The sequence below is a fragment of the Pteronotus mesoamericanus genome, unplaced genomic scaffold (assembly GCF_021234165.1).
Source record: "Pteronotus mesoamericanus isolate MK-2021 breed Mesoamerican mustached bat unplaced genomic scaffold, CSHL_Meso_final contig_182, whole genome shotgun sequence".
Classification (NCBI taxonomy): domain Eukaryota; kingdom Metazoa; phylum Chordata; class Mammalia; order Chiroptera; family Mormoopidae; genus Pteronotus; species Pteronotus mesoamericanus.
In genome coordinates this window covers 32,629,801-32,647,816 of record NW_026555078.1, presented here as the reverse complement: position 1 = coordinate 32,647,816, position 18,016 = coordinate 32,629,801, and the positions used below count along the sequence as shown (strand labels likewise).

General features: G+C 37.6%; 1 protein-coding gene across 1 annotated transcript; it reads right to left on the bottom strand.

Annotated features, from left to right (window-relative positions):
* Positions 1 to 548: 548 nt before the first annotated feature.
* On the bottom strand, positions 549 to 17,292 carry CNIH1 (cornichon family member 1). Its single transcript, XM_054567547.1, has 5 exons — positions 17,083 to 17,292; positions 12,328 to 12,396; positions 8,076 to 8,188; positions 6,865 to 7,008; positions 549 to 4,836 (listed from the first exon to the last, which is right to left on the bottom strand). Exons 1-5 carry the CDS (start codon positions 17,161 to 17,163, stop codon positions 4,809 to 4,811), a joined length of 435 nt encoding a protein of 144 aa, XP_054423522.1. The 5' UTR covers positions 17,164 to 17,292; the 3' UTR covers positions 549 to 4,808.
* Positions 17,293 to 18,016: the final 724 nt, after the last annotated feature.

The following is an 18,016-nucleotide window of genomic DNA, read 5'->3' as shown; positions in this document are numbered from 1 at the left end:
ATCACAACATTCTATTAAATTTTAGTAAGTCACTGATACTGACATGACCAAATCTTGTATTAGCTTTCTTCCAATATAATGGTAAACATATAGCTTGTTCACAAACACTTAAGAAAATGGATGGGAAGTATTGGCATGGATTAATCAAATCTTTTACACTCAATTGCATTTTCAAAGGACACACACGTCTTTAGTTTCCACTGCAAGTGCTAGTTAAGCCTTCCACATTAAAAATGCTTGACTACACTACTTTAATACCAAAGATAAGGAAAAATATCTATTATTCCATAACAGAAACATGGGATGGCACCATTCAAAAATGATTGTCCAATTAAATTTAATAACATGTAAATATGGCATTCTTAGAAAGTATCTTCTCTGCCTAACCTGTGGGACAGCCCTCAAGGGAATGGGAGAAACAGAGAGACCGTTTAGAGTCCTGGACAAGCCAAAGTTAGCTGCTGAAATTAACATACACACTAACCATTATCCATAAACTACACAAGGAAACATTTGAGATGGTTTTTATTAAACATACAAAAGCAAAATAAGCAAGCTCTAAGAAGGCAGGGCTACTTGGGGCGGCATCTTTGAACAGTGTACAGCACCTTTAAGGTTATCTTAGATTTTAACAAACCATGGGCACAAATGGCTAACTATTTATATTCTGTGTTTCTCTTAGCAGTTTTAGGGTACCCATTCACCTATCTATCAAGAAAGTTTTCTTCTTCTGAATACATAAGCATGGTAACCAAAGAAATGCAAATGTTTTTAAAGGCATCGTACAATAAAATTAACTTATTTTTTTCCATGTCAAGATACTTATTACTACATCTTCACTGCCAAAATTTGCATGAATAATGTAGGATAAAACCTTCACACTGATCTCACAGATTAATCACCTTATATAGTTAGTATCAAACAGAACAAGCAGCAGAGTTGTTTATTCCCTTTCAACATTTAGCTTTAGCAAAATTGTTCTAAGAAAGCTATTCAACATATCCAGCAATAAAGAACCACATCTTTTGTCTTGGTGTCACCCCGGAGTATTAGTTCATCTTTTAAGCTGTAATAACGGTACCAGAGGCCCGTTTACTGCTAGTATGACTGCAGATCAATGACTGGTTTGAGCAAAAGAGATTAAGTTACAATATTTGAGACTAACATTATTAGTTCCCCAAAAGGATGAATATGAGTGCTTTTATGAACAATACTAGACATGGTATCAGTATTTTTATCTTTCCCCTTTGAAAAGAATGTTTTAAATTACTTTTGATACCAGAATTTCTAATTTACAATTATACTGTACAACTGATTGAGATGCACATTTGTGGGTGTTAAATCATTTAGATAAGTAAACTCAGATGAGTACTTTTAAAATACAGATCATTATTTGAATGGGCTGAGTACATCACAATGCTGTGATGTTGCCACACCCAGGACAAGCCCAGTGCCCTGCAGGCGGTAAAAAGACAAGTCATCATTTGCACCACAGCTGATCATAACACCGATCATAAACATAACTGGAGGAAAAGAGACGTACCAAAGAAAGTATTTTTCTAGTTTCAAAGTATACCTACATCTTTCTTTTCTTTTTACACAAATACCTTCCTTTTTTCCAAAGCTTGTTGATGTGGGGAGCAGAGAGAAGCTCTTAGGAGAGCTATCAGCGTAAGTGGCTCTTAAGATGAAAGATACCAAACAGGCTTTAAGAGAGAAACACACTGCAATCTGCCACCTACTTTGTTGTTTTGTGCAAGACCATTATCAGCGTATCCGAACCTGACTGGTAGGCCTGACAGTTCATGGTACAAAGCATGATGTTTCTCAGACGCTTTACCAATACCTAATACATGGCAAAAGTGGACTGTCTGGCCATTTCCTATCACACTCCCTTCGCATGGAAAATAATTGGAATTTCAAACGAAGTAGCAGTTTGTCTACAACCTGGGAGCCGACTCTCCTCTACCTAGGGATAGTGGGTAAAGAAATCCATTAAGCACTGAAAATCATCAACTGTCATTAAGAAAATTCAGATATTGGCATTCAAGTAAGTTCCACCCCTACACCTTTTTAGTACTAAAGGGACATATTGCCATGATATAGTATTATGACTAAACAGAATAGCTGCTAAATAGACTACATCTGTTATATAAGATTTCTAACTCAGGAGAATCTATAGTTCCCATAGAAATAAAGAGCTATTAGTATAAGTATAAACCACAGTGTTACACTAATGGTTTCTGAGAGTTAGAAACCTCTTAAAGCTCGTAATATCAAAAGTAATTGTAACAAGAGGACAAAAATTATTAAATAAACAGCTGTCTGCAGGGTAAGCAATTTAATGTAAGCTAGAAAAGATTACAGCCCAGGCTACCTATGCCTCAGCTGGACCTGCAGGAATGATACAAGTAAGGCCATGGCCTTCCAAAAACATTAACAGGGGTGGGGGACACAAATTCAGAGCAAGGAAAAGTTAATGGGATATTGTCAAATGCAAGTGTTTTGTTTCTGCTTTCTCTCATGGGGGATTTAACTGCATAAAACACTAGAAGAACTAGAAAAGGGAAAGATAAGTAGATATGAGACCATCCAAGTACTCAATGTTCTAATCACTTACATGCCTAACAACTAACAACCTACCACCGCGATGGGTAAACCTGTCAATCATTTTTAAGGAATTAGCTAAAGACTACATACCTAGTTATTTTTTTTTTATTTTTTTATTGATTGGAGAGAGATATAGAGAAACATCGATTTGTTGTTCTACCTATTCACTGGCTGCTTATATGTGCCCTGACCAGGGATCAAACCAACTGAGCTACCCTGCCACAGCCTACATATCTAATTTTCGAAGCATGAGAAGGTGGCTTCTACAAATCGCAAACAGTAAACCTTGCATTAATCCTGGAGAATATTCTGGAAAACATTATTAAAAAGGTGTATGCCAAAACTTATAAAGGTTGTGAAAATAGTTTGACAGGATCATGAAAGCCCCAGGAAATCTATCTGGTGGATAGACTTTGGCAGGTCTCTCAGGATCAAAAGTAGTTGCAAACAAGAAAGAAAAATCAGGAGTGGGTACAGATATAGTTAGGTGGATCAGAAACTGAATGACTGCTCACATTCAGAGCATGAATTTGCAGTGCCTAGGAGGTGCCCAATAAATACTTTACTGCATGAACTGACGAACAGTCAGATCCACGGTGTTCTCCAGACTACAAAATACAAGACCTTTAAAGCTTCCCTCATTATGAAATGGTTTGACTCTTCCCATTCTCCTGGTTCTACATCCTCTTCTTCAATATACCCAATCTCAAAACAGTAAGTTACTCTCTCAAATTTTTCACTAATAGCGAAACAGCATCTAATTCTTATATGTCACAGGTTCTTAAGAGTAAGACTTCTACAGAGACATCCATAAACTCCTTTGATCATTATGTGCAACTTCCATATACTGGTTTTCATTCTTTGATCCTTTGTCTAAGAAACTTCTGAACTACTTACACTATTTTCAATTGCCTTAACTTCCTCATCATAAATAAAGAACAAAAATGCTTATGAAAACATGCAAGCCATAATTTACCTGCCTTACAAGAAGCAGCGAAAATTAAATCATTTTATCTTAAAACCTGTTTGAAAAAGGAAAAAAAACTTAGAACATTTATAGTGCCACCATTTTTTCATATTGGTAAGAAAAATGACGATGCTGTGCCATCAGTGGTTATGGATCCTCACAAGCGACAATATAAGGTGATGTGCTTAGTCATGTAAAAATCTTTTTAGACCCTGATGCGGTATTAAAAAACAATGTAATACTGTATTACTTTAAAAATTGACAGTAAAATGCCTTTAATATGGATTAAGCAAGTTAATGAAATTGCTGTTTGTAATCTTTAAAACAATGCACTGAAAGTAAGTCTTAATTTCAGAGTTTTATTGTATTGCACTAAAGGAACAGCAGGACGGTAATACAATGTTCTCTTTCATTCAGTTCTGTAAATCTAAAGTACTTGCAAATTCTTAAGACTACCTTTACCACCAGGTTAGAACAGTAAGTATAATAACCAATTTCTTAATAAGTAATGTCTTACAAATTAAAACACATTTAAAATAGTTTTAAATGCATTCTTCATAAGTAATTCAGCATATGTTTTTATATCATATTCATTTATGCTTAAGAATTAAAGCAAGTATATTACTCTGATGGAAATATGGGAAATCTCTCATTCATGCAATATACAGGGATAATATTCAAGTCAAAGGGAAAAAAATCCCACTCTTCTTATTTTTTTAATGTATCCATATATAATCATCTACATGATAGATGAGGAAACCCGTGAAGTTTCCCACAGATCAGATATATATTTTCAGTTCCTCAGAAGCACCTGGTATCTACAGCTAATTTGTAGTTAGACGGCATTTCAATAAAACCAAAATGAGCCCTACAAGTTCCTATAAACAAAAGCTTCCAATGGACTAAGGACAGTCAATTATTAATGCAATCATTCAAGGGATTATGGCTGTTCCTTAAAGAGTGCAAGTTCAAACCTGTCAACACCAGAGGTAATCATTTTATATTAATGTATACGTAATTCCATTTAAATTCTTTATCCGAGTATAACATATGAAAACAGTCTTTCCACAAGCAAAAAATGTGGAAACTTTAAAAAATAAGGAGTCATTTCTTAAAGTAACTGATCAGATTCCATAAGCTACTCTTGGAAACAGGATCTTGCTGGATAGAATCCTTTCGTTTGGTGGCTTTTTGCATGCACTTAACTGGACCAATTCTTCTGTGTGTTGTTCTAAGAGCTCACCAAAACATAGATCATGCTGAAAAGAAAAAAAACAAAGCTGTTAATTCGAACATTCCTAATTATAAAAAATAAGAGGACCAAAAAATTGAGATGGTGCTATATAGCAAACAAGTCTGTGGGATCACACTATCACAAAAAATAAAAAGACCGATGCCAAGTTCACAGTATGATTTTAATTTGCATTTATGGACTTTTGCCTAAGGTAGGACTTGGCTTGGTGCATGTGCTCTAGTTGCCCCCTATTTCCTTTCCAATTTTAGCAAGTAGAACAGCACAGCTGAAAGCTTAATGGGGGATCAGAGCTTAGAGAAATCCAAAACAGCACACTACTTCGGAGCTGAGTCTATTAATAGGAGCGAGGATCTCCGAGGGCTGGCTTCCTGCCACATTAGGTCTTCTACGGACATGGCCTCCTTGAATCCTCCAAGCAGTCCTAGGTGGTGAGTACTATTATTATCCCCATTTTACAGAAAGGAATGAACAATTAAGGAACTTCCCCATTAAAGAAAGGCTCTAGGCAACAGCAGTGGGGTTAAAAAGGGGGACAAACAAAATAAAAAGCAGTATCTATTTGACTGAGGCTTAAGGACTACTAGGCAATTCTACAGAAAGAGCGATGCAGGACAAGAGTGCTTCAAAGTCATGTTTCAAGGAGCTGAGCAAACTCAGCAGAAAAAACAGAAATGAATGTCCTAGTGTCATCATCTTCTGGTGAACGTTTTCCCACACTGCATCTCCAATTTTACCATTTATCCAATCATCCCTTTCTTTCAATAATGTTTTAAATGCCTACACTAGACCAGTACTGTTCCAGACATTTGCTACAAAGAAATGCTAAAAATGGAAACAAGAAATTGGACTGACACATGGAATTTCACTTTTCAGAACTGATTACTATCATTGTTTCACATGAGTGACATCCTTAGATACGCTGAAGGATACTCGTTTTCACAATTATAACCTCTGGAGCGTAAGAATAACTTTTTTCCTAGACTGGAAAGTCTAGGCCTCCTTCATGCATCCTTTTCTACAATGGAAATTTATGTGACGTAAAGAGAAATATGTATATATAACACTTCGCAAGTTTTGAAGGAAAGAGAGGGAAGGAAGCCAATTATAACAATTTCATCTTGTACAGCTAATTTCCTTCATATTTTGAAAATCAGTTGGAAAAGCCTTCTCTAGTTGAATACAAATCAACAGAAGATCAGAAAAGTGTATTTATATCACTTAAAGAAAAACTGTAACTCCATGCCTGACGATGTCCTTGTCTAGTTCTAACAAGCAGCTGTTCTACTCCACCGGCAGCACACTTAGCGCAGGGCTCCTCGGCCAGCGCAACTGTGCCCCACAGGACGCATCTCGGGTGATTATGCCTGGGGCAGCGGTGCTGCTGGCCAGTGGGGAGAGGACACAGCTGCTGCTAAATATCCTACAATGCACAGGACAGCTCCCCACAGCCAGGATTTTCCAGCCTAAAATGTCAACAGTGCTGAGGTTGAGAAACCCTGGCCTAGAGGAATGACAAATCCATTATGTAAGGAAAAGAGAAAAATTGATAACTGTACCACCCTGTAAGATAGAATGTTTCTTTCACTCATCCCATTCAGATCAAGCAAACCATAAGATAAATGGCAGAACATACATTTTATGAAGAATCATATAGAAAAAATTAAACACAATCCTGAGATTTTTTTTTTTTTTTTTTGGCAAAATCACCAAGCAATATCCTCCCAATGCCATCACTTCACCGTGGAGAATGAAGATTCCCCTTCAGTCACTGAACAAGTCTGAAGCTCAGAAAGCAGTATCCCTGACCAAGCATTCTGCCTTTGATAGCGCAAAGCTGGCTGCCTTGACGAGTACCAGTATATTCACGCCCCATGTGCATGAGTGAGCTCGTGTGCACTGTCATTACCGGTTACCACCATTGAAGACACTGAGTTATTCTCCAAGTGGATTCTAAGGTGTTAAGATCATAATGCCTGCAAACTTTTTAGGCAACAAAGTGAAATCATATTTTCATTTTATTTTTTAAACTTACCCATATAGATAGTAAAAAAAAGCTAGAAGATAAAAAGCTAACTTGCACCATCCTTCTTTCTGACAATATGCTAGAATATCTGCATTCATGATGGTTGTAGGGTCATAGAGTCCTGGTCCACTCATCACTGGTCTACTCATATACCTGTAATAAACACAGTCTATTAGCCACTCAAAAGGGAGCAAACCTTCAGGATGGAAAGGAGGATTTTTCTCTAATATTTGTTACAATGGGAGGTGGAATACTTTTCGTTATAGATGGAGCTCTTTCCTTTTATCATCTTAATTTTAAAACTAGAGCCTCTAAATGAGAACAGAACAGCTAAACAAGTTACATCTGGCCTCCTCTACACTTTTTGAGAAATCCAAGAAAAAAGAGGAATAACTGTAAAAAGGAAATAAAACCTTTTTAACTTTTTATTTTCACATAATTTTAGACTTACAGGAAAGGTATATGAAGACTTCAAGCCAGGCATTCCAAATGTTCACTTACCATACTTGCTTTACCCTTCTCTTTCTCATTTTATCTCTAAATATGCATACATTTTTTAACCATTTCAGAGTCAGCTACAGATGTGATACCATTTTACCCCTAAACTCTTCAGTATATATATTTCCAAAAATTGAGGGCAATGAGATTTGTACGTGTATTTAAAACAAAAAATTATAATTCTATATAGATCAGACAGAACTTTTAGAAGTTATGAAATATGAATATTTTTATAAATAACAAAATTTAAAATCATAAATGTGGAGAAAGAAGTTACATATTGATTTATATGAAGTTCAAAGGCAAAATTAACCTCAGTTTTTTGAAGTCAGTGGTTCTCCTAGAGAAGTACAGGGGTAACTGACTGAGATGTGGCCCAAGGGAATCTTCCAGGAGGTTGGATGCATGTCTTGAGCTGGGTGGAGGTTTCACGGGCGTATACATATGTATCAATTCATTAAGGTGAACACTTCAGACTTACCCACATTACTGTATGTAAGTTATACCTCATTTAAAAAAAAACAAAAAACCCTTTGAAGAGCAATCAAGTAAGACCTCCCGAAGGGGTATTAAATCAGTAATTTGCTCACCAGCTTGATTTTTAAAATAAACACCAACTAATTTTCAGTTTTTGTTTAGGTGACTAGCATGTAAGGTAACCACAGTAACCATAGCAATAATTAAAATTTAGGAAAAGTATTAGAAGTATATCTAAGCATTACCTCCAAATATGATATGCCAAGAGGGGCATATTGAGACCCAGTGTAAGCCACTCTGCTGCACAAAGAAACATGACACAGAAGAAAGCATGGATGAGGTACTCTGGGAGTACAAGCTGGAAGAAAAATACAAGCCAGTTATGGAAATGCCTGGATACATATCAACTGCTAATTTGGAAAACTGGTGGCAACCAAGTTTCCATAATGAAATATTACTGTTTTCTGAGACTCAGGGATGAAAGATGCTACTGAGTTTCATTCCCATGTTTAAGTTTTTACCAAAAGCAGGACACAAGCAAACGGATCAGAGAATATAGCTTGCACTAAAAAAATAAGATAAAACCTAAAATTTAACATTCAAATTCTTAAAGCAATAGGTTATATCATACAAAGTTACCGCCCAGATTTTTCAAACAGTTATCTGCTAATCAACTGGAATACTTTTTCTTTCCACCATTCAACAATGATAAAAATACAAAAATGAGATATCTGATCACATGCAACATGATACAAAAAAATCCACAAAAACAAAATTCCCCTCTAGAAGTTTACACATTAGTGTTTTTAAGCCTTTAACAGAAACCAGGAATGCTATATGTACAGTATTTAACAAATCATATCACATTACCACAGAGTAACTTTTCAATGAAAAGCCAACAGCCAATAACCTCAGCACAGTTAGGGAGGAAAGACCTTTAATACACACAAATGCAAACGATGTGCTTTCTGCAATGTAGGAGGGAAAAGACTTGAATTCTGACCCATGAAATTGAAACTTTGCCCAGTTCCTGAACTTCCATTCATTCTCACTCAGCATTCCTGCTTCTTTAAGCCTGCTTTCCCATGAAATGCTAGACAGGTCAGGCCAGAAGCAGCAGCTCAGAATTCAAGAACAAAATAAATCTTTTGATAGTAGTTAGTATTAAGTGAGGAAAAATTAATTCAAACAAAATGTTTTTTTATAAAATGACTGGGAGTTAATGCTTTAAATCATCTTTCTCATCCTAAAGATTTCAGCTTAATGACTTTGTTAAATAAAAATACCAACACCTTTCATTTCAAGCTGCAGCCAAAGGACTGCCTGCAACTCACAGCTGCAAAGCCAGTTTCTCATGATGCCAAATTAAAATTACATGAATCCTCAGCATTATCAGATCTTTCCTGAGGGGAAACCATGGCTGAAGAAATAATATAGTTATACTCTGTATTCAAGCCCATTTTCTAATACTCCCAAATTACTTTTTCCAGTTTAAACGTAGAAATAAAAATTTTCAATAAATACTATTTTAAATGAAATCCCAGTAAAACCAACTAATCCACGTCGCTAACCAGATATTTTCTACAAACTTAAGTATATAAATTTGTAAAAAGCACAAACCTTTAAGCCAGCATTTATTTAACATCAAAGTTAAACACTACAGTCTCTAAACATGAAAATGTCCATGGGCAGTCTTTAAAACTCAACGACTACAACTAGGACAAACCAAAGAAAAAAAGACAATTTATTAGGAGTTCTACTACAGCTGCTGTTTACAATCCTAGTTTAAGTTATAGGATTTTTCTTTTAAATAAAGAAAATTAAAATTGCCCTCTAAAAACCAACTGATACCAAACAATACAAATTATCATCCAACTTTTCGTCCTATACTTCCTGGCTGAGGTATGGGGTAAAGAATAATTTTGAAAGCATGGCCCCTACTGATCTGAAACAACACACTTTAGGAAGAGTGAAAATAATCTGCAACTCCACCAGTTCTAATTTGAAACAAATGCTATATTCCCCCTTCTCCAAAAAAAAAAAAGAAAAGTCCAGAAACTTTTATCATGCACCTTTCATAAAAACCAGACCTCTCTGATCATTCTTTAATGACAAAATTTTCCCATAAGTGGCACAAAAATTATTTCACTTAGGAACTAACATTTACACAAAAACTAGTATCCAGAAAAAAAATACCTCATGTAAATGTGGCCAAAGTGGTAGCACTTAAACATTCAAAGCATAATATTCTCTAATTAAGGTTCACATTTTTAAAAATATTTGTCTTCCCTCATACTTTCGCAGAATTGTCAAAACACATTTTTAATAGGGAAAACTGTCAGATGCACTGATATTAAGCCAATTATCGGCACCCTATCTATAACACAACTTGTGCTTGTAGGAAAACTTCCTTCAAACCTACTACAGCATTAGGATGTTCCAAGTACGTCTTTTCTATGTGAGAATTTCTTTCCATTAAGAAAAGCCAGCAATCACGGTTTATGTTAAAATGAAACTAGTCCCTCTTAACTTTATAGTAAATTAGGAAAATACAAGAGCTTGAGCTTAAAAATAAAGCTGTCTAGGTTCAAATTCAGGCTATACCTTAGTTGTGTGAACTTGAGCTAAGTGCTTTAATCTCACTAAGCCTCAGTTTACTCTCCAATTCATGAAAATAACAATATACCTATATGAGTAGCAGATGGCAAAACCCAGGTGAAGATGTTTAGGTCAGAGCCTGGGACCCAGGAAGCCCAGGAAGGCACTCATATGATTTCAGCTACTATCCTCATTGCCATTTGCTTTTTGAAGTAATGAAAAGCCAAAGACAACAGAATACTGTTATTAAACAGCTGTCAAAGAAGAAATCTCAGTTTCTAAATTTCTTTGTAACAGTTTCAACAGTATGATGTCTTCCAATGAACATTACTTTCTAATGAGAAAGCAGTCATCTCATATTTTGTTTCATATGAGGAGAGAACAGCTAGTAAGTTAATACTTTTCAATGTATCTACTCAAGTCATGCTGCAACAGTTCTTTAAAGACAAACTAGAAATCTATTCCATCATTTATATTTATCTGCAAAACAATGATAGAGTAGCAAACTAACTTTATAGACCAGTAACTTTCAACCATTTTCATCTCAAGGCACACATACACTAATTACTAAACTTCTGCAACACACCAAAGAATGTATTTTTTGTCAATCTAACAAAAAAATAGGTATAATTTTGATTCATTCACAGCAGACGGCTATTGTTGTGTTGGCTGCTATCATTTATGCCCCAACTAAATAGTCAGGCACTGCATGTTTTAAAAAATCTTGCAGCACATCAAATAAAAATCACTGTTATAGACCCTTCTCCAAATAAAATCCCTCTAGCAAGCTAGTGAATTATGGTTTGACACAACTGAAGAGTATACAAGTTCCCATCTTTATGAAGTAATTTTTAAAGGTGAAATGTTGTATTCTATTTCTTGAAAACATACCCACCGCTTTCTTATACCTTTCAGTTTCTGACCAGCTAGGTAAAAGCAAACCTACAGGCTAACGAGGAATCTTTCTCAATGAGGTAAATGAAGTAAAAAATATAGACAGAACCCTCAAGCACAACAGATCCACATTATTATTAAACTAGAGCTCAGAAGTTAGTGTAAGACAGGTCTGTATTAGAAATTTAGAATGGATATATATATTAGAGATAATTATGTAGATATCTGTATACAAATTGCTATCTACAGGATGAGTCCAGAGATCAGCATTACTGCAAGATTCCAGAGCCTAGGAACAGAGCCATCTACCTAAAAAGACTACGAGTAAACATCAGCTGAAACGATAAATTAATCCCAGAAGGGATATAACCAAAGATAAAACTGGGCAGGGTACTAAAGACTCCCTCACAAGTGACAACAGGTGAATTGTCTCACCGTCTAGTAAAGTCATTTCATGTTAACCAACTGTCAAATACTGTACCAAATTAATATAGAAGTGCCTATGGCTATAACATTTTTTAAAAATGTATAAGCATTTAACAGCTTTCCCTACTTGACTGGGCCAGCAAGCGTTTGCATAAAATATGAAATCATAAACCTCAACAGGCATATGAATGAGCACAATGAACAGAACATTTTACAAATACAAATGCCCTAACCCTCCCCATGAAATGAATGTAGCATTAAAACATTAAACTAAAAAGCAGTACACACCTTTAATGCAATTTTGACTCTTTTAATCTTTTTGACCTTTTCAACTGTCTTTGGCCGACAATGTAAAAAGCAGATTGGAAGAATGTTAGTATGACAGCTGACAAGATCACCAGCAGATTAATAATAGTCAGAATAGTCAAGCAGGACATGAAAAAGAATATTTTTTAAAAATGCATGTTTCAAAAAGTACAAATATACCATGCTACTGAGAATACTGGCCATTTTTAAATTATATCGTTAAAAGCAAAAAGGGTTTTAAAATCTAAAGAAAAATTCAATATTATAACTTACAGGATTCAGGGTATTACACTGGTCTATAGGATTCTTGTAATCAGTCTTCAGCTCATCAAATGCTATAATCTACAATAAAATTAAAACAGTTAGGACCTCTCACCTTAATAAAGAAAAGCAACAAACCTGCCCCTTCATCAAATGACAATTGAATAAAGTTAATAAAACAAAAGCAAAAACGTACCACTATTACATGTACCTATTTACAACAAAGTCAACATGAGCTAATAAATAACTAGAATCAGACTTAAACAACTGAAAATACTTTTATATTATCACTAAAATGATCTGTTACCACTACGATAAATATCTTCAATTTTCAATTTTTTTCTATGCCTTTTTCAAGTTATTCTGACTTGAAATGATCTTCACCCCACCCACAACTACTTATCAAAACTCCTCTTTGTCTTAAAAAAAACCTCCTTCCTCTGTCAACTCCTCTCAGTAGGCATCCCTGACTCCCCTGGGCATAAATAAGTGCCTATCTAATTTCCGAATAGCACAGAGCTTTATAACACTGCCAATATAGTATTTCTGGCTTTGGAGAACAGTATTTACGCACAGGCTGTGTCCCCCACCAGACTGTGCCCCTCAGGATGAAGTGTTTTTAATTATCTGGGCATGCCCCTCCCTTGTCACAGTGTTCAGTAGGACACTAGAGATGGACTCCCATGCTTCAATTTGTTTTTCATTTGTGCCCGAACACCTACATTTCAAAGTCCTGCTTCAATTTGGAAATGCAAGAAATGGTCTCAGAGTAGAGAAACACTAGGGATTACCCAACGTCATGGCCAGACCACCACATACAGGAGTGCAGTTTCTGCACAGGACAAAAGGCCACGTGGGGTCTCCTAGCCAGCCCGTGCTCCTGCTGCCAAGCACCTGGCATGGGCTCTGCACCAGGCTCTGTACCCAGAGAAACTGCCTGTTCAGGAGGGAGGATTCTTCTGCCCCAAGAGGCATCTTGTTCCCATTCACCTACAGGTACCACACAGGCAAGACCAGAACCCTTGTTCAAGGCCAGTGATTGATCTGACCTCCTCTCAAGTCCTATGCACATTCCTACCTCATGTGGGTCATTCCATCTGGTCACCAAACTAAAGACTGAATAAGGTAAGCCCAGATAAGACGAGTTTCTCAGCATGATGAGTGAAACAGTTATAAATGTGGTATGAGAGGAAAGATCATATCCAGTTAAAATACATGGCAAAAATGCTTTTGTCCAGACTCTGGAAAAATGTGGCTTTAACATGTAAGGTCACTAAACAGAGAACTTCAAAGTCAGTATGTACTGAAAAGTCAAACAGGGGCAATGCGCCACTTTATGGTATTAAAATAAAAAGCCAAAGGCACCAAATATATGGGGGAGGTATTTTAGTTGCTCCCACTAGTCACACAGGGGACAGAGAACCTAATCCACCCTTCCTCTTGTGGGTTACGAATAGCATCTTTATTATGTGTGATGGTGTTACTCGATGCTACCAGTAACCAATGGAGTCATATATTTCTAGATTTTAATATGCTGGTTGATTTCCCTATTAAGGTTCTTAGCTTCATAAAAAGATGGGTTTTTTTAATTTCATAAAACTCACCAACCTGACCTAATAAAAATGCTAACTAAATAGGAATAGAAAGCAAATAATTAAACATTAAAATGTAAATTCCATGAAAAGAAAGATTTTCACTATGTTCCAGGACCTAAAATAGTGCTTGGCACATACTTAAGTGTTCAATCGATATTTACTGAATGTAAGGAAGGGAAAAAGAAAAAAGAGAAAAAAAAAAATAGCCCTATGCTAAAAAAAAAAAAAAAAGTACAGGACTCACCAAAAGGCATTTTCTTCTGCTAATAATCCCTAACATATATAAATGTTGAAAATAAAAATATACATCCTTGATTGGTTTTGCTCAGTTGGTTGGGTGTTGTCTGGCAAAGCAAAATGTTACCAGTTGATTCCCAGTCAGGGCACATGCCCGGGTTATGGGTTCATCCCCAACTGGGGCACATACAAGAAGCATCCAACTGATGGATGTTTCTCTCTCAACATCGCTGTTTCTCTACCTCTCTTTCTCCCTCCCTTACCTTCTCTCTAAAAATAAAGTCCTTTTAAAAACATATAAACAATTAGAAATACTAATTTCTGATTATTTATGGACATTATTAGTCAATTACCTGACATTAGCTGTGACATATCCCCAATGCACTTTAGTAATCAAGTTCAAAGACAAGGACCATGACATGATCACAAATACAACTGCTTGCCTATAACAAGATCTAACTTAACAGCAGAGTACAAAACTTGTTTTAAAACTAACCTTTTTTTAAGAAATTATTTTTTTTAAGATTTTATTTATTTTTTTAGAGAGAGAGGAAGGAAGGGAGAAAAACACTGATGTGAGAGCGAGAAACACCAATAGGCTGCCACTCACAAGCACACAACAGGGGAGACGCCCAACCAACTGAGCCACACCAATCAGGGTTAAAACTAACCTTTTTTTGATTGTACATTTTCTTCCTGTGATTTCAAGGGCTCTTTTAAAGAGTATGTTGCTGAATGGGTTTCTGTTTGAGTACCATAAGCTAGTTTTCAAAACTCTTTTGAAAAGATTATTAAACTAGCAGTTTTCAAATCTTTTGCAACTGCATCAGTAAATTCCATGAAAACAAAGGTGTGAACAAAATTTCCCCACAGAAGTGCAACCACAATAAAACAGATAAATCCCTAAAAATACCAAACTTCCCAATTCAGGATAACTTTGAATCCGATGCATATCTTTAGGGAATGACTTCCACATTTTTAGCTTTCAAACAAATCTATGCTCCCGACTCTGTTCTCCACAGAGCACCAAACACATGACTTCGGACTGAACTGACAGATATTTCTACCAGCATAAAAAACATCCTCCATACAGTGATTAATGTAAACAGGATTTTGTGAATTTATAATGTCCAAATGAGTCTTCTGATAATTAAACTACCTTAGAAGATAAACTGAAGGTTATGCAGTAGATAGAATTAAAACTATTTATTTAGAATTTTCTATCTGTTCCCAAAGAATGGATAATCCTCTGGACTACTAAGAAATCCCTAAGAAGAAAAGCTCTCCACTAATATGTGGAGTACAAACAATTTTTCTTTTTAATTCTGAAAGAGGACTTAAAATTATCTACTTCACTGGGGCACAGATTCACTTCAAAGCTAAAATTACCCAGTTTTTAAAACTGCAGTTCTGGTTTTCCTTAAACCAAACACAACCTGGTTTAAAATGTAAAAGGCCATCCACAGCTCTCTTCTGAATCCTCATCACTCAGAAAACAAAGAGCACCCATCAAGCAGGAAGTGACTTAAACTCCCATCTACAGGTGAAACCACACATTTCAGTTCCATCAGAGGCTTGCAGAAACAGGAGCTAGTCTGCATCCCAAATGATCTCATTTATTGTTCTTCCACCAAAGAGCCTAAAGTGCTCTGCCATTTCTGGTTCTCACTGACAAGCATTTTGAGGGACCAGGTACTTAACAAGCCCACATATAGGCATTACCCGCTACACAAACGGTTGAGTTCGTAACAATTGTAAACATAATCACAGATTTTAGCAGAAGGAAACGGACTTGCGATTTCACTCTCCCTTTGAGATTATTTTTGTGCAAGACACTGCTGCCATTTAAAATGACTCTCTCCCTTTATGTTCCATAAACAAATCCTTGTTATGGGCATAAAACCTGACATAAAACTTATGACAGTGAACGTGCCCAATCATTCAAGACCAAAATTGCAGAAGACACTAGAACATAAAGGATGGGGTGGGGTAGCAAAAGTAAATACAAGATAAATTTTTAATGAATGCTGATTTCCAGAAGGCTGCTTTTAATTTTGCGCTAGAGGAACAGAATTACTTTAAAATGTCTTGCAGAAGTGTATCACAGGTAACTTAGTAGTTCCGTCCTGGGACCAGTAAGGATGTGCTTTCTATCCTTCAGCATGTTAGTAAAAGAAAAAAACATAAAAACTACCTTTACTAAATCAAGCTACTTAAGATACAGAAGTGGCTATGAAGACTGTCTCTTGAGAAATTCTGGCGGTCAAAGTATGACTTAGGGAAAAATTTCGCAGATAAGGTCAACAAAGTAATCGATCCAGTCTGTACAAAAGTTCACATACAAACAATCCGAAAACTGTAATTCTAACTTAAAGATCACCCAATAAGTGGTGGAAAATAGGTTGGAAATCACCTAAAGTAGTATTACATTTGTGTCGTACTCCTGCAGAAATCCGAAAAAGTCAGTCAGTCTGTACTAATAAATCGGAAAACTTCATTTCTGCTAAGCACGGAGCACGCCTCTCAGGGCCCCTGACTTCCTCCCCGGGGATGCGGGGATGCGGGGATGCGGCGGTGCGGGGATGCGGCGGTGCGGGGATGCGGGGCGCTGCGCCGGCCCAGGGGTCCCGCAGGGCCCGTCAGGACCGCGGCCGCCCCACCTAGCAAGGGAGAAGCTGCGCGTGCGGCCTGCGCCGGGACCCAGCGAGCGCATCCATCGAACCACCGCACGGCTCGCCCGTTCCAGGACCTGCAGCCCCGGCCTAGGGACCGGGGGCGTAGACCCCGGGCAGCGCAGCCTGGGCAGCGCAGCCTGCGCCACGCCGGCCCCGCCCCGCCCCCCTCCCCTCGGCCGGCCGTAGCCAGCCCGACCGCGGGCCCACGGCAGGAGGCTGCGCCGCCGCCTCGCCCTCTCTCCCCGGCGTCAGCTACTCACGTGCCAGATGGCGAAAAAGATCAGTGCGGCGGTGAGAAGGAGCGCCAGCATGTAGCAGAAGGCGGCGAACGTGAACGCCATGGCCGGGAAGGAGGAGTAGGGAGGAGCGCCCGTGCCAGCGGAGAAAGGCAACGCAGGGCCCGCTGGGTAAAACCATTCACTTCCCGAGGCCACAGCCAAGACCGCCGCCGCCGCCGCCGCCAACACGCCCGCCCTACCAGCGCGCCTGCGCATTGCCCTGGGTGCCCCTGCGCCCTCTGACGGCAGCAGTCTGCGTTGCACTTAGATTAACCGCACAGCTGATTGATTTTTCCTCCCTTATCTTGTTAATTCTTTGAACAAATGTTTATTGAATGAGAGCCTAGTATGTTTCAGGTAGTGCGCTTCTCCTTTGAAATACAAAGATGAGTAAGATAATACTTATACTGAAAGAACTTAGTATAGTGCTGGCAACGAACACCTAAATAAATCATTACAATATTATAACCCCGTTAATGGAAGCCTGCAGCTTGTTATAGAAAGGGCATGCAGCCCGCCCTGGAGAGTTGAAGGCAGGATTTCTGTTTCTTAAGCTGAGGTTTACATGATGAGTAGAAATTGTCCAGATAAAGGGTATCTTAGCTGAAATCACCAGCAGTTCTATACTAGGGGAACATAGGGCAAGACAGCGTTGAGAGCTAGAAAGGGGTTAGGTTAGGCAGGATTCACATCTAGAGGGTTTTACATGCTTTGGTAAGGAGCTCAGACTGCGTATCTCACAAGCCAGTGTTGTTCAAACTGTTTTGTTCACCGTGCACAATTAGAAAGACTTTTTCCATTGCAATCAAGTAGAACACGATAGACATTGAATGATAGGGAGATGGGCATCTGGATATAGAGACAAAGAAATAGAGCTGAAACAAAAATTTCACAAAACAATACTAAAGATCCACGA